The 21,867-nt window shown below is 41.5% G+C and overlaps 1 protein-coding gene across 1 annotated transcript in view; it reads right to left on the reverse strand.

Moving 5' to 3' along the window:
- Positions 1-4,424: 4,424 nt before the first annotated feature.
- The window catches only part of plppr1 (phospholipid phosphatase related 1), a 30,763-nt gene continuing 13,320 nt past the window's right edge, over positions 4,425-21,867 (reverse strand). Inside the window, exons 2-7 of the mRNA XM_034547152.1 lie at positions 20,070-20,258; positions 14,004-14,136; positions 11,130-11,380; positions 9,713-9,889; positions 4,983-5,114; positions 4,425-4,457 (exon numbers count right to left, since the gene is read on the reverse strand). Of these exons, the coding sequence (XP_034403043.1) occupies positions 4,425-4,457; positions 4,983-5,114; positions 9,713-9,889; positions 11,130-11,380; positions 14,004-14,136; positions 20,070-20,258 (915 nt within the window). The remainder of the gene's footprint in view (positions 4,458-4,982; positions 5,115-9,712; positions 9,890-11,129; positions 11,381-14,003; positions 14,137-20,069; positions 20,259-21,867) is intronic.

The raw sequence follows: 21,867 nt of genomic DNA on the forward strand, positions 1-21,867 counted from the left end.
AGCTTTTCTCTTTTTTTCTGCCCAGAGAAACCTGGTTAGACATGGGACTTGTTCCCACGACCTCCTGTCTCGGTTAAGGAAAAGAATGAGTTTTGGAGCTGGAATCTTCAAAGATTTGTTGGAGTTGAATCCTCCGTTAGGCTCAGGAGTTCCCCTGAACGTCCCCTGAACCCATCCGGCTCTATAACTCCAGTAGAACATTTCCTGACTTCTGGGAACGTGAGATTCCCTGAGACGAGAGGCATTGGACAAAGGTGGACCACGGACCCTGAACCAAATCGGTTCTCACTCACCTGTTGCTGTCACTGAGGCGGTATGCAAACCTTCCTCTTCATAACCTCCCTGCCCCCATGTTCTTCACCTCACTAATCCCTTCATTCTTTTTTTTCCATTAATGTCCATTCCTCCTCCCCTTCCTCTTGTCCCTCACTTCCCTTTCTCTCTATGTCTCGTCTCCTCGATGCAACCGTTTCGCTTGCCATGATGATAAGCTTGAGCATAGACATGAAGACTGGTACTTAAGCCTAATGAGTCGTATGTTGAGACTCGTTGAGAGTGTAAATGACCGGAAGTTGAACCCATCCTTAAATCTTTAAGTTGAGTCGTTAAGGCCTTGTGCTGAAACCTTGTATCTTTTGAGGGGAAAGAAAAGAAATACACCTGCTTGTGATTGGTTGATGTTACCATGGATGGACCAAGGTTTCTGGCCCTTGACGATGCATTTGATGTGGCTAAGGTCGTGTTTTTTCTTGTGTGTCTTTTTAAGGGTTGGTGGCGCAGTTGTTAAGTGTAACAGAAAAAAAAGATATAAAGCTATAGCAAAAACACCTCTATATTCTTCAAGAAATTCTGGTTGGAATCATAGGACAAGATCTTATTTTAGGGATCACTGTATAATGTTGCCCTGCACTTCACTGATGCACTTCTATTTCCTTAAAGAAAGCTGCACCTACGAGTCATCGGTTAACTTGTCATAGTTTGACTTGTGGTCTGAGTGTTTTTCGTCTGCATAATAGATTCACAGGAAAACATACAATGGTAATAAATACAAGATTCTTCAGCCTTTATCAGTCAGGGACCCAAAACAAGACTTTTTTACACACCTCTTGAGGTCATACCGCTCTATTTGCATCCTCTTGACACAACACAGAACTACCATTCAGTTCTTCGTACAAGGCCATGGTTGAATAGTAAATGTGAACATGAACATAGACCACTTGTCAAACTCTGACATTTTCTATTAAATATGATGATGAGTCACAACCGACCACACTGAAATAGTCCCTCTGTGACAAGACATATTTTCTTGCATCTTCTGTTTGCGTTTGGATGTGTTCTGTTTATTAAAAACGTACCTCTCCTCTTTGCAATTAATTTAATTGAAACATTTTTTGTCAATCTACCTTACACATCATTAAAATATTTCCAATACATATAGAACGTAGAATGTACGATAAAAGGTATTTTGTACTCATATTTACATTTGATTAAATACGCGTCCATAATCTAGAAACTGTTTCAATGAACTATTAGACCATTTTCTTCAAGGACTTTAGGGTTGTGCTTTCACATACAAGTACATACTGTACAGAACAATGGCTGCCATCCAGGACAAACCAATCCATCTGTCCAGTGAGAATTTATTTGCTATATATGTATATGTACGTTTCCAAGTCGGCCATAGCGATTCACCTGCAGGCGCTTATTTCCTCGCATCTATATTGTTTTCGTTATGGTTTAAAAAACACCCTGCGGCTATATACATAAGCAACCTTTTGCTTTCTTTTTCCTTGTAACGATATTTGGTTGTTGCACTATTCTTCACACATATTGCTAGGGGACAGCAATTTGGGCACGAAGGCATACTCGGAATAGCCAAGGATGACATTTTAAAAACACTCAGCATGGTCAAATACTGACACACACACACACACACACACACACACACACAGCTGCTATCTATTTAACCAGTGTGTCTGCAGGGTAAGCGCAGGCTGTCACAGCTGAAATGAATACCTGACAGAGCAAAAGAGCCAGTGCACCGGCTGAGCCGTCAGCTCCCTTTGTGTCTCTCTGTGTGTCTGCCTTGCTTAGCGGTGACATAAACATCACTGGCGTCGCCGCAGTCGTAACAGGATGAATCAACAGAAACCCTAAATAAGGTTTCAGTATATCTAAGCTCACTCCAATACTTGTCTGAGTAGCATGTGGGGTTGTGGTGTGAAGAGAAACAACTGGATTGACTTTTTTAGGGGCCTGTCTTCACATTGGTTTCTAGAAACTTAATCCCATAATTGTCCTTACTTGTTCTCCGAGGCAATAATATGAGGCATCGAGCGTTGCCTTTGAAATCGCACACACACTAGTGCACAAAATAAATGTCAGCTGTGTTTTTTTTGTTCATGAAGAACCCCAAAGGTGTTCTTCAAGAACCCCAAAGGTGTTCTTCATGAACAATTTTTTATAAACTCATCACATGCTTGATTACATACCTGAAGAGCAAGTATGAATGTGTCGCCCCCCCCCCCCTCCTGAACTGAGCCTCCAGGGAAGCATCCACCTCTCTACTTTGTACTGCCCACAGCACACTGTACTGTCCATGTACCCTTCACATATACAGAGGTTGGGTCACACACTTCCATCCTGAGAATATGCCATTCAGCCAACAGAAACACTGATGCACAGTGCTTGTAAATGATGTTAATGTGGCCATATATTTTAGGCTGTAAATGAGCCGTGCTTTAGGTTAGATTTGTAATAAACAGAAGATGTACTGCCTGTCTGTCTGCGAGGCCAAATGGAAGTATGGAAAAACAAATGTCTAAATATTTAAACAAATAAAAGGGCAGACATGTTTCCACTTATTCCGCTGTGGTAACTTGGTAAGACTGATGGAGTCCTGCTCTCTCTGCCTCAAAGGTTTTGTATGTCACTTTGAAATTTGAATTTAGGCCACAATTTGTTCATGACACCACTTTCATTTCAGTACTCATACACATAATGAAAAAGACACGAGAACACATTGTTGCTACTGACTATTTAATTTGTGGTCAAACGAAGAAAAAAATATATATGTAGCATTTCAAATGAAACACTTTTTTTTTGTTCTTAAAGTAAAAAAACGTTTAGAATCACAATGATAATGAGGATAATTGAAATCAGGAATATCTCTAAAACATCTTGACTTCTCTCTTCATGCTAGGCGTATCTTCCGATGGGAAATGGAGTCACAACATTGCATCACAATCCACTGGTGGGTCGGGGGGGGGAGTGCCTCAAGGAGGAAAAGTGAAGCAGGAGTCATTCTGGTTTCCAATAGAAGGGCTAGCCAGGCCTCAAGTAAGTCACTCAGTGTCACTCCAAAGAGCATTTCAGTCTTCTTTTCTCTTTTATTCAATGTACTTTACCAGGATGTCTTCAACTGCGATTTCAGGTTAAACGTATTTGTACAGCATACCAGTGAAATCTTCAGGTGCATCTGGCACAGGCTAGCCCCGCTGGACCTCTCTGTAGAAAAACATCCTGTTGACATCACAGGGAATCAGGAAATTGAGGTGAAACACTCTCATAGTGTGAGTTTCAACTTATTTCATATTCATTGTGGCTCATAGCATGGCACTATAAGTGCCAAACCCCATTTTCTGACTTGGAGGATGTCACTGACTCTTCCTTGTCGTTTCCTCCAAAGGGAAGAGGGTTCATTCCCCCAAAACACCTAAACTGATACCAAAACATATCCAGGTTTACACAGCAGGCAACAGGTCCAAATGGATCATAATAGTCATACAGATTGACAAAAATCTTTACAAAATGTGACCTGACACGGTCAATTAATGTACAGCGAGAGATAATAAAAAGAAGGATTCTGTCTTTTTTTTCTGTACAAATGACAAACATCACAGAAACGACAACATCAATATTTTATCCATAGCACATTTTTCAGACTGAAGGGAATAGATGTGGCGATCGACAAGTCACCTGACAGGATGTGATGTAAAACAGCGGGAGTCAGCTGACAGGAAGTGCGCCGGTTTAACACCATCGGGATAGGCTACAGCACTCGCTCATACAAAATGTACAAAACACCGTCCTCTAACTACAAACAGCGCACCGTGGAGGGAAAAATAATATCCCATGTTTCAAATGGTTCCAAATATCTGGAAAAACAATCTGTGCTTAAGTTTGCCTTGTGATTTTTCTTGTTTGTCACTGATGCAATAGATGTGCCTTGGCAGGTCGAATCGAGCATCGCCCAACTAGATGAGAACCGTTAGAAACATAGTGTATTTTGTCCCTCGGGTGGATTAAACAGATATATCAGCAATGTTTTTTGTTAAGCATTCAGAGCCACGTGGCATGCGTCCTCGTCATTGTGTCTGGAAGTGCTGTGGAGACGCAAACGTGACCCGGTGCTGCCCCCTTAGTCATGTGACCTCCGTCATCGATGCCGAGTGGTTCTGAAAATGGACGTGGCGGGAGGAGGGGTGGAGGGGAGGAGGGGAGGATGGAGATAAGAAAAGAAAGTCGACAGGAGAGGGGGAAAGGCGTGGAAATGGAAAAGTAGAAGAAATAACTGTCAAACAGTGTCAGGAGTGCTCTGTGTGAGGTTGTGTGCGTTTGGGAAGGAGGACAGGGGTGTAGTGCAAAACGTCATGCCTGTATGTTCTTCTGAACATGTGTCATTGCTTTGTGTTGAAAGAGAGAAAGAAAGGAAGGAAGGAAGAAAGAAAGAAAGAAAGAAAGAAAGAAAGAAAGAAAGAAAGAAAGAAAGAAAGAACAAACAAACACATGGTCAACCAAATATGTGACCGACCCTTTCTCTATGAGAATATTGGGAAATTACAAAAAAGTTACAGTAAATTCTGAAGGGGAGATTGTTGCAAGCTCACAGTCTCGAGGGAGCTGTGCCAATTAATTGGGAAGCATAATGTGCACCATAGAGATTAAGTTTTTGGGAATCCAGGTTAAGTGTTTTCAGGTACCTGTGCGCTGAGGGTCTCCAGAGGGCTCTCTACACGGGGGAAAGTCATCAGAGGCAGACCACGGTAGTCTTCAGTTTTCTGTTTCGCTGCCGCACTGTGGACGCCTTTGAAGTTGTTCACAACACATATACCCTGTAAGGTATGAGGACAGTTCAACATTAACGGCAAGGCAGGGTAATAAGGACACAGGCTGATGTGGAAATGAAATGTCAAAAGAACGGGAGAGTTCATTCTGACGATGTGTCTGTTATTATGGCTTTCACCAAACCAGGCTGGGTTATTTGAGATAAAGTTTAATTAATCCATGACAAAGTTTTCATTTAAATTTAGCCAAATACATTTTTTTCTGCCCTTAATCCCCAAAAACTGTCCGAATACATATTTCTTTGACAAATCATTGGGATGTTTTACAACAAGACTAAGAGTCTTCAGCCATGGTAACAGCTATGTGAGAATGTGCTTAGACACAGCTTGAGCTAAATGACAATGTGGACATGCCAACAATGACAACGCCACTGTAGGTCTAACACATATATGTATATATATATATATATATATATATATATATATATATATATATATATATATATATATATATATATATATATGTGTGTATATTTACATATATATATATACATACATACATACATATATACATACATACATACATACATATGTATATTTACATATATATATATATACATACAGTATGTATATATACACACACATATATATATATACACATACATACTGTACATACATACATACATATATATGTACATACACATACATATATACATACATATATACAGTATATGTGTTTGTATATATATGTTCACTGTAAAGTGTGTTTTAGCATGCTATCATTTACTAAAAAGCAGTACAGCTGAGGTTGCTGGTAATGTAATTTGTCTTGCAGGCATTTAGTCATCATTCAAAGACTTGGGCAAAAAAAGAAAGAAGTTTAAAGGCCACAGATCACAATTCAGCCTGAGGGGAAATTAATGTGTTTACCAAATGCATCCAACAGTTGTTGACACTCAAACCCACAAAAGTCAATTTGCTGGTGGCGCCGGAAGAAAAGTCAGGGGATCGCCTGGGAAGCATGTACAAAAATTCTTGCCAATCCATCAAATAGTTGCTGACATATTTCAGTCCATACGAATGTGGTGGACCGACACACTGACGTTGCCATTACCTGGAGCCATGCCGCTAGCAGGGCTAAAACATATGCCCTGTTGCAGACTTCTTGCACCAAATAATGTGAACAGTCGCACTGCATGCTGTCCAAGAATATTACCCGTCTATAGTCTGGTCCCTCAAGACAAAATATAACTTCCTATTATCAGACAGAGTAGTGTTATTTAACACCTTCAACGCTGGTATCTGCAGACCCAACTCAATGGAGCAAGAGAGTCACACCTAATGTCCATATTAAAATTACATTAGTTGTACATTATATATGACCTTCTGCCAACCCCAGTGCCACTGCGATTTCAGGGCCCAATTAAAAGGAATTAACAGCACCGATGAGTTTTTTTTTGGAGAGATGTGATCTTAGCTTCGGAACAGTTATCGCTGTAATACGAAGTGTATTCGGGTGTGAAAGCTCCGTCAAACATTGTATGAGTCTCCAAAAAATGCAACTGTCATGTAAATGCGGTCAAAAGGAGACGGGTGTTCATCTTTGTTGCGTGAACTGACGCTTTGTTTTATGTCAAATGTGTACAATCTACAGTCACTTTTAAATTCTGTTGCTTTTTTTTGTGTTCTTTTTTTTTTCCTGAATATTTTAACAGTATAACAACCACAAAAGGTTGCTATATTTCGATGGTCCGCCATGGACTGGTTAATCAAAGAAGGCAGCCCGAGGGGGGAATCTGCCCCCCCGGTGCCGACCATGCCCTCAGGCCGTGGCAAAGGAGACAAGGAAGCAGGGCGATTCGCTGCTGGAAGATGCTCACGGTTCCTTTGTGTGTGGCAGTTCATGGACAGTGCTTTCTCTAGTGCTCCTAAACTAAGCAAACAAATCACAGCTGCTGGGTCGAGAATCTAGCGGCGACACTCCAGCATCAACGTTTCATAACAAAATCATATGAATACAACAAATGTCCGTCACAGTGAATCCAATGTTGATACACTGACACGTCTCTTCCCGTTGCTTTCACGCGACTGTTCTTAAATGACTTCCTGCTCGTTTCAAATACAATTCAGTAGGGTTCCCACTGTCTTGTTTTCTCTCAACTGGAGCGCATCCGAGTAGACCGGGAAAGACTGCTTTTCTTTGCATGTTCTCGTCGGCCTTGATACAGACCGGCCCGGGTTTGGCAAACACTGCTCTATCGGACCTGGCAGGCAGTCGGGATGTGCCTCTGCTTCGTCTTGGATCAAGTGAACACCTCCAGTCTCCAACATCCTCCTGGAGCTCAACGACCAAGTGCTTAGCACTGATCCCTCAATCTGCTGGCAGAGGACAAATCTCTTGTTACACCAAAGGCAGCAGTTTGATGAGTCCATTCAGATCTCCTCGCTGTCAGCACTGAGGGGGGGGGGGGGGGGGGGGGGGGGGGGGGGGGGGGAGTTATACCTGCTTTCTACTCTCCTTGTACCAATTAATTTCCCTCAAGATAGCAGTCCATCACAGACTCAGTTTTCAGATGGCAAGATCTTGATGATCTTCATCAGGACCATTAGGTCGATGTGTAGAGGGAGAGGCTGCCGTCCTCAAGTTTGCTGATAAGCTGGAAATGAGCGGGTTCAAAAATGCTGATGTGATGATTTATTGTGTCCGTCTCTCCCTGGAGACCACTGACTCGATGTGTATGGATCACTCATTGAAAGCTAATATCCTTTATTAACAAGTGGGTTGCTGTGGCTCATCCTCCTCATGGTCCAAGGACAAACTAAGACGAGAGCAAGGTATGATTTTGAAACCATCGATTCAGGCTAAAATCTTCCATCATCTGAACATTGTCGGTGGCACTAGTTTGCCTCACAAATGCTCACCCTTGGAAAACCCCACAGTATTTGAACCCATCCTCGCCATCCTGTTGGGCTGTCTGTAAAACTCACTGCTGTCTTTGCCTGTACCTACCAGCTGTATCAGTAAGCTATTCATGCCCTTAAAATATCATCTCTGGATCTGCATTCAAACGTTCTTAACATCCATGTTAAGATCATCCATAACATTTAACCATGCCAAGTTATATATATATATATTATATACATACAGTATACTGATATATATATATATATATATATATATATATATAATATATATATATTATATATATTATTATATATATATTATATATATATATATATATATTATAATATATATTATATATATATATAGGTTACAGAGATGTCAAGGAAGGTTTTTCCATATATTTTTGCACATCATTGTCAAGAGCATCTAGGTGCAACACAATGGAAACATTCATATTTAATGTCACAAAGCAAAACAATAATATGCTGTATACGCTCTCAGAATACATCGTAGCTGTGGCTCCATGAATGACACCTCACCATATCGGTCCTTGTTGAACGCTTTGTAGTAAAATGTTTTAAAGACATTCATGGTTCTCAGACAATGAGCCCCTGGTTTGTTTTGTGGCGTCATCATGAGGCTGACCTGTAGTAGTTTGGAGTGAAATGTCTTTAAAATAGTTAACAGAACTGCCGTATAATTCATGTTCACTAATATTGGGGATCTCTTTACTTTCTCTTTTCCTATCACATCACCAGCTCAACATTCTCCTTCCACAATATTTAGGTGTATGACATTCCCATCAGCCTCAGGACATCAGGACGCCCGTCTTTCACACTAATTCCAGCTGTAGTGAAGCCCCGGACACTTTTAAATCCTTTTTTTATTTTCTATTTGTAGAGGTTTCCCTTCACCTTCCTTTCACCTCCACGGGCTTTCCGCTTCAATCCTACAAACAACCTGAGGGCTTCAGCGGTAACCACAACCCTGCATTTAAACATAAAACCGGATGCTGACAAAGTGATTTTACTGTTCCGTCGAGGCTGTTTTACAACTCGATTTAATATTGAAGAGAGCGGGACAGGGGCACTCAAGTTGAGGTTCCCTCCATCACCTCTGAATTAAACATGACCACTATTTCACTTGTGACTTCCACTACCCTTCCTCACTGGACTCCTTCAAAGCCAGAATGATCTATCTCAGTAGAAATCCAGTATTTACTCTCCTTTCTGCTCTTCTCCTCTTTCTCCCAATCAACCAGTTCATCCTTCCTCTTTTCTCTCTCTCCAACTCACCTGCGTGTGAACCTCCTTCAAGCTCAGTCTAAACCATCCTTCATCCCTCTATCACCTCTTCACAAACTGATCTTTTAAGCTCCTTTACCAAATTAGTGTTTAGCACGTGGCGGCATCGACACACAGCAAAAAACTGGTACATACTATGTTGCCTTTACAAAAAGTTAATAAATGCCACTACACAATCAATATAAATACTACAAATAAATATGTTGCATGTGAGAATTTTAGGACATACATTTGCATATAACTTAATATAAAAATGGCACCAAAACCATGTTACAGGCTTTGAGAATAATCATTTAATTACTGGTTTGGGTCAGTTCCCAAATGAGGCTGAAAATGTGAAAAATAAGTCATGACCAGAATCCACCTCGGTAGAATCATCTTCCCTCTTCTCCTCTAATCCCCCGCTCCCAAACATGCCACTCTTCCATCGTCCTCACCAGAAACAGAGCAATGGCCGATCCCAGTATAAATCCGGCCACTACGTCCGAACAGTGGTTTCGGTACTCTGAGACTCGGTTGAGGCCGGTGAGGAAGGCCGAGCAGAGCGTGCCCAGACAGAGCACAGGCTTGGCCAGGCGGCTGGACTTGGTCTTGATGGTGCTGGTGATGTACATCTGGACAGGAGGACAGAAGGCAGAATAAATCAGACCATGGACTGTGGAAATAAATACAAAATGATATATTTTCTTTACTGCGTTTTTCTCTTTCTTTGGGTCGACAAGAACAGAGGCAATCGCATAAAAAGCGACTGGAGGTGTTCCCACAGACATGGAATCAAATATTCTCCCATTTTGTGAGAGCACAAAGCCTCCGTTGCTGTTAAAGAAAGATGTCAAAAACTTACATCATATGAGTGAAATACCTCTCCAAAAACAAAGTTTTTTTTTTCACAGAGAATAAAAGATTACAAGATGAACCTCATATAGGAACCTCTAAGTGTGAGTGACAGCTGCGAGGAGCCCGTCAGCATTTAAAAACACACTGTCTTCCTACATTGAACTTTGACCTCCTCCCACGCCGGACAGTGCACAGAGCGGTGCGTATCAAATCCTCTTTTCATCAATAACCTGTCCTTGTATTCCTCTCGTTCCGGCTGATTTAAAATCTGCACCTCTTCTCTCTCTCTGTCACTTTTCAGCAGCTGAGCCCCGGCGTCACTCTGGTATCAAACTGCCGCTCTTCAAAAAGCCATTCTTCGTGTGTCCTTCCAGACAATTTTTCGAAAAGTGCCTGAACTCACCCTATGAAAAAAATGTCGACACAGGTTCCAGAAATATGAAGTCCTTCCTTGCCAATTCCTCCATCAAGGATGGATGTGCTATGTAGCGCCGTATTACATCAATTAGCGCCTCTTATTCAAAGCCTTTGTAAATTACAAATCAAGTGTATAACTTAAATCAATTAAAATGATCTATTCATATCTGATTACTTTGATATAAATGTGTAAATGAATTGCATTCAGTCCCAAATGAGTCACTCTAGAGCCTCTAGTATACTTGAAAACAACGATTTTTTAATTAAATAAGCTCCTGTTTGGTGGGAAATACAAAAATATCGGTGGAGAATTTAAAAAAAACATTATTTTCTAATAGTGTAGGATTGATTTAAATAATCAGAAGAAGAACGACAAAATTGTTTGTTTGTATATTTGAGAATACAGTTAGCATACAGTATAAACCATTATAGCCTTAATTTGATTTGATTTATTTACCAGTTACAACTCAAACACAATTTGGATGACAAACTTTATCATTAAAGTGTATCTTATAATTCAGTTCTGCAGCTCCGATCTCCACAATTAAACTGAGCCCACAATAAACGTCATCGTAGTGCAGTCGTGTACATTCGGCTCACCGTCAGGTAAACAGCAGAGTACACACTCAGCGAAGCGTCCTTGGATGGGAACGACCGGCGAGCGTTCTCCACGACAACGGGGTTCCCGGTGCAGAGGTTGCCGTTGACGATGAACTGGTGATTAAAGCGGCACTCGGTGCCGGTGTAGTTGGGCTTGCAGACGGACAGGAAGTAGGGCGAGAGGCCTCCGGTCACCACCTGGCCCGCGTTGACGAAGATGTCTGTGGCAAACAGACCGAACGCAAACACACCTGGGGCACACAGGCGCACGGACGCACAGTTGAGACGTCATGGCACATAAAACCACACGGAAAAGTCAAATAGACGCATAAACACAACGCTTTAAAAGCATCACACGGATTCCCCCTTAAAGCATGGTGCAGTTAACTTGTATAACTTGTAACCAGAGTTAAATTGACGTGTGAGTATCAGGCGCACATAAAGCAATTGATAACAAATATCTGAGGTTAATATTATTCCCTGAACGATGCTGGAATCTAATGAAGTTATTTACAGAAGGAAACAAGCGTGGACAACAGGCGAGGAACGAAATATAAACAGAACAAAAGCATCTCTTATGAATGATTGCGGTGACACTTTCAGCCCACCAACCCTGACCAATGTCTGCGTCTGCATTCCTTTTGCTGTGAAATATGACTGCTTATTATCTGGCCTGCTTAGCCATGAAATTACTCTGCTTTGTATTCTCATCCGGGGGGGGGGCGGGGGCTGAAGAGGGCTGAGGGGGAGGGTTGAGTTTGGTTGCCAGTGAGGGGTTCAGGGACACGATTGTGTGAAGGGCATCATTGAGTGAAATGGAGAAGGGGAATTAGGGTGAGAGGAGAGGAGATGGGAGGGGGCAGGAGAGCGGGACACTAACAGCCCCAGTGATCCTACAAATTTGAGAAAATTGCTCGGGAGCAGACGGAAATATAAATCACGCGAATGAATCTCTGATGAGTTTTTTTTATTATTTGAAAGGGGATATTATTTAAAAAATGAACAATGCAGTTGTGATTACGCCACTTAAGTCCAGCAGATGACCTCATTTACTGGAACGGAGAGCAAGGAAGCCTGTCAGTTCTTTCCCAGCACCCCTCAAGCTTTGTGGAAAAGTGGCTGTGAAAAGTTACATTCAGAGGTTGCAGTTGGGTGCGTATTAAACTCTTTGGGGTGCCACGGCAGTGTGGGGGCAGTGTGGGGATTTCTTTCAGCAAACAATCCAACACGTTTAGATTAGATTTTGTTTCAGTGGCTGATGTAGTTTTAGAGTAAATGCATTACAGCTGGAATCCAAATTGATTATTTTCAACTACTGAATTTCATTCAGTTTGGCCAGTTAGCTGTTATTGAATTGAAAATCCACGACCAGCAAGTTTATATCTCTGAAGATTAAATCAAAGTAGATGGTTCCGACCACGGTGAAACCAGATGCATAACATGACACCACCACTTCTAATTAAGCCTCCCATGTTCACCCCGTGTCAGGGTGGGTTTTTGCATCCAGGTGGCCTGCCCCCCTCACACACTCCAAGACATACAGGTTATATTAATTAAGGATGTGTCATGCTAGTGATAATCTGGTGACCTGTCCAGGCTGTAACCCGCCTCATGCTCAAGGTCAGCTGCGGCTGGTTCCCGATGAGTATAAGTGATGTTATATAATGGATGGATGGATGGGTATCAAAGTGTGAACTGGAGAGGAATACAGAACAGGCCAATCTGCTTTTCATGTGCATGCTTATTTAGTGTTGTTCCCTATAATGTAACATGACATGTCATTTAATTCAGACTTGAACAAAGGTTGATGTGTGTTTGCAACCGACCCAAAAGCCTATTACACGTTGCTAGCTGTAGCCCTTGGATAATTTAAGACTATTGACTACCGAATCCACTTCAGGGCACACACACACACACCCCGGCTTCATCTTGACACATCACTTAAGCTTACACCACTTCCCAGCATCACTGCCTCCGAAAAAAAGGGGCAAATGTATCATATTAGCGCCACTGCTAGCATGTGCTTCCGGCGTGTGTGTTGGACGTTCACAATCTGCTGATCTACAAACGTTCCAGTATCTGCAGACAATCTCCTGTTTACACGTTGGGTTGGTGGAAGCTGCAGCCGTCCTCTCTCTGGCCGACCTTGTTAAACTCATCTTATAAACTTTCTCATGTATACCCTTAACTGTGCATTGACCAGTCTGTGACAACAGAAAATTGGCTGACCACAGCTTGGGAGAACTACCTTTGAAAAGCTATGCTGGGTTTTTCAGAGCAGACTGGTTATTTTGTTGTGTGTGGGAGGGGCTTACAGAACAGGTGCTAAAATGGAGCGTTTCATGCCGAGGTTGAGAATACAGGTATATTCAGACAGACAGTATAAAACAAATTATATATTTTTTTTTTAACATTAAAGCATGTAAACATGTTTTAGTAGAAACCAAAAAGTATGAAGCTAGAATGAGCCTTTTGTGCCTCTCTTTAAACACCGAAATCCTTAAGCCCTCAAATGTTTTGCTTTTTGCATTGGAGCTCCCCTCTCAGGTGACTGACAGCACATTCACCTGTCAGCTTAGCCATGATATACAGTGTGAGGCTTACTGACACACTAAAAGCCACAGAAACATTCCTGATGATTCAGATGTGTGGTTTACTGAGCTGTTTACCTTATGAACTGTACTTACATAGTTTGGTAACAAGTGATAAACAACAGAAAAGTGACTAAATTCCAAATTGAAAGTAAAAGTTCGGATTGGGCGCCCTCCGTGTACATGTGAGGGGACATGTATGACACGGTGATGTGGTGCGTCTCTGAGTCGTCAGCCATTGCCTGGTACCATCCACATGAAGAGCAGTTTGAAACTTCCTTACCGACGAAGCGTATGATGCGGCGGATGAGGGGGTTGAGGTAACAACAGTCTCCCGTCACGATGGTTTTCTCCTGGGCCAGGAGAGCTTCCCTCGTCGACTTCATCACATACATGGACACCTCTCCGATGAAAATCTACACACACACACACACACACACACACACACACACACAGACAAGGAAGAAAAGAAAACATTGTGTTAAGCATCCCTTTGTGGGGTAGGGGGACATGTTGGCCCTGTCTAGACTGTGTACATAAACCACTGTGTCTTAATGCAGCCTTTCTTCAGGCCCATTATACTGTGGACATTACATCAGGTCTAATGGAAAAACTGCTGCCGGACACACAAAATTAAACTCATTGCCAGCTGTCTCCAGTGATGCGGGCTGCAACAAAAATATGTGTGTGTTTATGAGTACACAACCAGATGTGTGTGTGTGTGTGTGTGTGTGTGTGTGTTTGTGTTCATAAAAGAGTTTGTTTTGAGCCCCAGGACAGGTCAAAAAAAAAAAGTAATCATGTGTTTTTCTGTCCCTTCTGAAGGCGTCCACATGTTCTTGTGAATGCAACTCTAATCTATTTATTTCTGGCTACAAGCAACACGAGCGGTTGATTTTGTGATGTCGGGGAAACTAAAAGAAGAAAAAAAAAAAAAAGAAGAAAGAAGAAAGAGGGACTGACAGCAGACACATGAAAACGGGTATGCATGATTTAAAGCTCTGCACTGGTTTCAGACCGGTCTGGATTTGTCACCACAAAGGAGGCTGAATTAAAGTTTTCAAACACTTTTTTTTCCATTAAATGATGACTGACATAAAGCATGCAAATACCCCAAAAGAAATCTCAAAAATCCATGATGAAAGAAAAAAATCCATCTTCAGATCCATATTGACCCAGAAACATCTGTCTTCATGGGCAAAATAGCCAATTAAACATGCCTTTATCTTCAAACAGACTGTGACTGCAAGGGGCAGGGAACTAGTGTCATGTGGTTTCATTCTGGCTGAGCAGTGGTTGTGACGAGGCAAATAAACCTTGTTCTCTTCAGAAGATGAACCTTGTTGTGTAGTCGTTTTAAAGCGAGACCCGTCAGCTTGTTAGGGTAACAAATGTATCTCCTTGATATCACAATGAAACATTCACTTGATTACTTACGTCAACGCACTTCTTTTTTGTTTTACAAGTTTTCTGAAAATGATATCTATTGTCTAATATATGCTGCTTTGAAATCTTTAGACACAAATAGACAGAGTATAAACATCTAAATAATGTATATTGGATGTTTGCTCTCCACTAGTCTGAAAGAAGCAGCAAAATAGCCCAAATTGACCAGTGCGTGACAATTATGTTTTTCTGATACTAAATGATAAAAAATGTTTAAAGAACTAGTCGTTGCCTTGAAGTATCGATCGTCTCATTTCAACTCATTTGTAACTCCCCGCTCTTCTTCTTCAAACAAATGCCATGACAACTGAACGGAAGTGACTGAAAACAATGTCAGAAAACAGAGGAAGAACTCGTCATTCAACTGAAACTGTGTGACGTCTGAGCCGAAACTGAAAAGGTTCAAACTAATCTAATTCTCTGGAGTAATTTCTATGAAATTAAACAGAAAGAACAGATTTCTGGTTAATTTGCTTTCCTAATTTATTAATTTATTACTAACTAGTGTCACAGATTTATGGGAGCCCAGGTCAGCAATACCCTTGAAAGTCCATAAAATGCAGTACCTGTGACATTACAGTGACTGGCCACAGTCATTTTTTTGTTTCACCCTATTCACATTTTTAATCGCTCACATATTAAATGTGACAACTGTCCCCTGTGGGCAACCATAAATCATTGATGCTGCGGTCAATCCTTTTATTAGATAATCAAGCGCGTAGCCTAAAGCAGCAAATAACTTTCCTTGATTGTTACAGTAAGCTGTTAATTATATATCTCTTCAAATTGAAGTTCTTAAATTTCAGTAAAGTTATTTTTGGAAATGTTTAATATTAATATTCAAATATTGGACACTCACTGGGAAGCCAGAAACATGACACCGAATGAATGCTAATATTGCATCATGTCTCAAGTGTAAATAAGTAACCGTTTGCTCACATTCACATTAACGCGTTCACTTTATAGGGCGATAATATGTAAATCTGCTGCGTTTAAAGCTTGTTATGCTTCCCTGAAGTGGAGAATAAAATTAATTAATGCTCCTTTAATGTCTTCTTAATGTGCTCATTATTTTCAGCATTGCCACCAAGACACACATAAAAGAAAGTGGAATTAGCCATTACACATCCTCAACTTCAACACAGTCGTTCTGGTATCTCTACACCTTTAGAGTTTAACTAGAGAAACCTCATGGTGGTTACCGCTCGGTACCTTTCATCAGTCAGCCACTTGTTTCTGTTGGATCCACACTTGGCGGACGACAGCAACAGCGTGCTTTCATCGTGTTGAGGGTGAAGGGTCAGCTTTTATGAAGCCTGTCCGTGGATGAGCAGGTTTATAGCGCGACGCATCAAAACGACCCCTCTAACCTCTACAGCCTCCCATTGGTCCGGCCGTGTGGAACAGTCTGAATGAATTACCTCCTCTTTGCTAATTGGCTCACATCCCTGTCATCGTTTACTCTGATTGGCTGGTTTGTGCCGTATTTGGCAACGGAGCGATACACAGTATGACGCACAACTTTTTAGCGCCTGACACAGCACTCTCAAAGGGCACAATTAAGAAGTAGTTTGGGATAGCGTGCAGACGGATAAAGAGACTAAGGCCATTAGCTATGGGCCAATGAGAAAGAGAGAGCAAAAAGATGGAAATATGAGAAATGACCAGCACTGTAAAACAAAAGTTGAACAGCTGACACAGCACTGAGGAGGGAATGTGTGTGATCAGGGACCAGCCGGATACAAGAATAAAGTATTTATCTTATTAGGTTTTAATGAGTTTAACAAAAAAATAAATTGCGGAACCGCAGGAGGCTAAATAACATGACAACATTGATATGTAACGAACAAAGAGCACTGGGAACCAACTTGTACACTGATGTTATATATCAGCCTGTAATTATGTTTTCTTTATTTTCTTTTTCTCTGAAGTAATCAGTGCAGAAGAGTCTGTCAAAGCTGCCCTCTTTTGGAAATCAGAGCGAGCGAGAGAGAGAGAGAGAGAGAGAGAGAGAGAGAGAGAGAGAGAGTCGGTGTGTGTCGGTGTGTGCGCTTGTACATATATCTTCGAGGACCAATGAGTTTCAGACAGTGAGGACATTGTGGGCGGTCCTCACCTCTTCAAAGGCTTGTTTGAGTGGTTCAGACTTGGGTTGCATTACGTCAATGAGTCTCCTCACAAAGAGTGTTGGGTCGCTGAGTGTGTGTGTACACACGGGTGTGTAACACTGTAGGATGCTGATGCATCTGCACAACAATTAGCTACAAGAAGAGAAGCTGGAGGATGTGTGTAATATAAGTGACGGTAATTCACGTTTGACTTCAGAGCGGTAACCATAGTCAATCTTTAGAGAACTGAGAGTGAAGAACAAAGTGTCCCAGATAATAAACACACAAAAAGGAGGCAGCAGAACGGTAATATCTCATTACAAATAAATGGGTGGCGGGTGTCCAGGAACCAGACATCCTTTACAGTCACATCCCAGATTGAGTGCCTCTTGAAATCGTAATAGAAAAGGAAGATGTCTGTTTGGAAAGAAACCTGGGATATATAAATGGGAGACATACAGGACACTGCTAAAAGCCCTTAAACTGGATTTTAGATTTGCAGCAGAGCATTCAACAGAACACGTGGTGCTCGAGAAATGGACCAGCATGTTTCACACACCATCAAGGTATTAAGTATCCAGTGGTGTTGTGGGTACAGAATAAGTCAGCTATGGTAACACATATCCTCAGGAAAAAGCTATCAATTAATTAATTACATTTTGCAAATATGTAGAAAATGTAATAATGCATTTAACATTCACTGGATTATAACAATACGCTGCATGCACAATAAGGAAACAAAAAAGAAAAGGATGGTTGGCTCACACAGTTCACAAAAGAAAAGTGAAAATGCTAAAAGAGGGTTGGCCACTATATGCTTTAAATGTTTGTGAACAGTTGCACCAGGTAAATGAGGGGCATTCACCAGCTCAAAATGCTAATTACTATAAATATTTATACAATTGCTGCACACTTACAGCTTTAAAATATTTTATATTTTCTTTTTGACACCTGACTCCCAACTGACGTGCACTAAAGTCAAGGCCAAAGCTGATGATTATTCTTTTAACACATTGTATCAGTCCTCCAACATGTTAGCACTGCGTCATCCTAAAACCCACCGAGGGCCCGCCTCTGACCATGAAGCACCGGCTCCTTCTCGGTTCTGGGATTGACTCGTCTTTTCCTTTCGAAAGTGGCACCCGAGGAAAATGAATTCCACCATTAAAAACAGACGCATGCAAACAGTCGTCAGAAGGTGCTCAGAACATCTTTGACACTGGTTTAATAATGAAGTGAGCCAGGGGCCCAGAGACATATGGTGCCTGGTCTGGTGTTCTGTGTTGGAGTCAACAAGCATGGAGCTAAACTGACACCTAGTGGCCACATGTCGCACATGCAGCCCGTGCCCTACATTCATCCACAAATGAACAGCCTAGCAGATATTTTTTCAGTCATTCGGTGATCGGGAAAAAAAAAAGATTTCCAGCAAACAACTTCTTCGCACAAGGTATTCATCATTGCAGGTACACAGGTGTAATTAATAACACTAATGAGGGCTCATGCTCGCTGACTGTCAGAGCCATCGTTAAGGGTATTAATTACACCTGTGCCTCTCCTGCTATGAAGAGGACAAATACCTGCTGTGAAAAAGCCCCATTGATGCATTTAGCGACGCCTTCAATGTCGTGTTAAAAATGAGTGCATCCCCAAAATCCATACTGCAGCACTGCCCACCGTGTGCCACTACACCGATCAGCATATACCATTTAAGCAGTTAATAGGATTTCTTTTTGACCGTTAAATTTCACAAAGCGGTCTTTATATACACCTTTTGTTCCGAAGCGGTTTCACCTCCCACAATCTATTTTAATTATCCCGGCTCCTCCATTTCCTTCGTGCAGTGCATTGTGGGGGAATAGTGTTCATCAAACGTCACACTCACGAATCAACCATAATCTAGTATGCACACTGTCTGGTTGGGGGTGGGGGTGGAGAATCGTCTGTCCCTTTTTCTAATATAAACACACGACATTTAAAACGTGGTGAGAATCAAAGCGTTTCTATTAAGCAACAGCTGAGCTTCATTACACTTATAGGCACCGAGTCAACTGTTGAAAAGTTTTCCCCGGTGCACGTGAATGAATGGTTGAAACATCACAGGAAATCCACTCGCCTTGGAACACTCTCCATGGAAAACACTGTTTAAGAAATCGCATCACAGTCCAGGGAAAATATGTGTTGGTCACGTCTCGACTTGAACAGTTCACCGGTGCATTCAGCCGAACAAGCAAGTAACAAGTTTAAGAGATACGGTTCAGAGTTCAGGAGAACAGAGGGCCAAAAGTTCAGTCTCTGAAATTGTCACCGAACTTCTCAGCTGACCCATGAAAAGATTTGAAAACCGTCTTCAGTCAGACAGGTCACTATGACATTTTCTCTATTTCTATATAGAGAGAAAGTGGAATATACCGAGGATAGAGGGACACCTGTAGTGGGTTCAAATAAGATGCATTGCTGAATATCTATTCTGCACAGATGTCCAACTTATTTAATATATAATTCAACACTGAAGTAACTTATGTGGCCTCGCTAACAGTCACAAAAGGAGGTAATTAGGCCATACCGTATGTAGGTTAGCAGTATATGTTTGAAGTCTGGCAACACACTGTGTGGAGGAGTAGTTACATTTTTGGTGGTTGAAGGTTATAAAAAAAAAAAAGAAGAAGAAATAATAGGTTTCAAATGAGAAAAGCTGTAATCAGTGAACAAACGGTTGCTCTTTTCAGAGAGACGTTTAAACCAGATGTTTTAAACACCGCAGCGACACAGAGAGACAAATGGGTTTTACTCACCACGGTGGTGGGAGCGGCAGCCACCACGCAGTAGAGGATGAGGGGGGGGATGAAGCCGGTCTCCTCTGTGCCGGGGTACGGCTTCATCAGCTCGGCGTCGTTGCAGAAGAAGCCCTGCACGTGCACGCTGAACAGGTCCGTGCACTCCATGTAGTAGGCCAACAACACCGTGCCGGACATGATGACGAGCTGGAAGAAAAACATGTCGGAGCGGGAGAGGGCGAGAGAGTAGAGAAAGTTGAAGAAGAGGAGAAGGAGGAGAAGAACGAGAAGGGGGAAAGGGGGTCTTGTTAGTTGTATATCCAGCGCACTGAAGGCCACCCTTCCCTGATTCACTTTTCAGTGGTTCAATGAGTTGTGTTGTGGCTGATCCCTGAAGAGGCGCTCCACTCTCAGCAGTGACGTGTTTAAATGCAAAAAAAACAAACCGCATAAATCCTCTAAAAGAAACATCTCCTTTCCTCTCTCTCTCTCTCATGCTAACTCCTTATGTACAAGCCCCCCCACTTACCACCTCCTCTCCTCCCTCACCCCCTCATCCTTTTATCCCTCTAACATCATCTTTTGTCTCTGGCCTCTTTTCTCTCTCTCTTTCCAGAATCAGCTGCGGGCAATATTTTTATATATATATATATATATATATATATATATATATACATATATATATATATATATATATATATATATAAAACAATTAATTATATATATATATATATATATATATATATATATATATATATTTATATATATATATATATATATATGGTATCCTTAATCACTGATAAGGAACCAACAGTGGAATATGAAATGTAAGACATTGCACAGGCTTTTAATGTGGTTTTCTGAAAATCAGCTGCATTTGTGTCATTCAGCCAATTATGTTTTGATACTGCCGCCAACCTGCTGGCACAATGCGCTCGGGTTTTTATATGAAAGGAGTGATGACGCGCGTGCCCATATTTTAACGGTCGATAGAAGGAAAGCCCCAAAACATCACGGAACTGTGAAGAGTATCTTAGTCAAGGAAGGTACTGACAGTAAATGTAGACATCATGTAAAGGTAACATTAAAGTGGTAAGAGCTATATTCAACTCCCTATGATTACAGGGAAAATGTGGAGGAAAAAAAGGAATAATAAAATGCGTTATTGATCCCATATGAATCAATAAAGTATTAGATTGTGACAAATAGATGAGACATCACAAGCGACCATGTCTGACTATCCTGTGTCATTCGTCGTCTGCTGGAAAAACTGCAATCTTTTAGTAAATCCAGCCATTTGTAATACTTCTCCTCAACACTAGGTGGCACAATGCTGCCGCCGTAGGATGAGCGTTGCTTCGACACACATTGTCGGTTGCAATGTTGTACACACACAAGAACAAGAACTGTGCTGGGATCATTTCAACTATTAAAACATCTCCAGCCATCTTCAATAAACATTCCTGATTTGTTTGTTTTTTTCCAGCTGTGGATCCATAACATGTTCACATGTTTTTATCCCAGTAGTGGGTGCAATGTGACGTGTACTTTCACTCACTTAATGTCAGCAACCGTTGATATTCAGTCATTTTACACATCAGGGAATAAATCAGCGCCCAGAGTCCTTTATGATTTATTTTTTTCCCCGTTTCATTATTGCCTAAATGTGCAGAGCTCACCCTCTTGTTCAAGCCATTCCTCCGTGCCAATGTACAATGCAAATCAAATCTAGCGTTTGAAGAAAGACTTTTTATTAGACATTTTTGACATGTCGAACTACAGAATACAGTGTGATCCTACACCAGTGATCCTTGGT

Source organism: Cyclopterus lumpus, chromosome 12 (assembly GCF_009769545.1).
Source record: "Cyclopterus lumpus isolate fCycLum1 chromosome 12, fCycLum1.pri, whole genome shotgun sequence".
Taxonomy (NCBI): domain Eukaryota; kingdom Metazoa; phylum Chordata; class Actinopteri; order Perciformes; family Cyclopteridae; genus Cyclopterus; species Cyclopterus lumpus.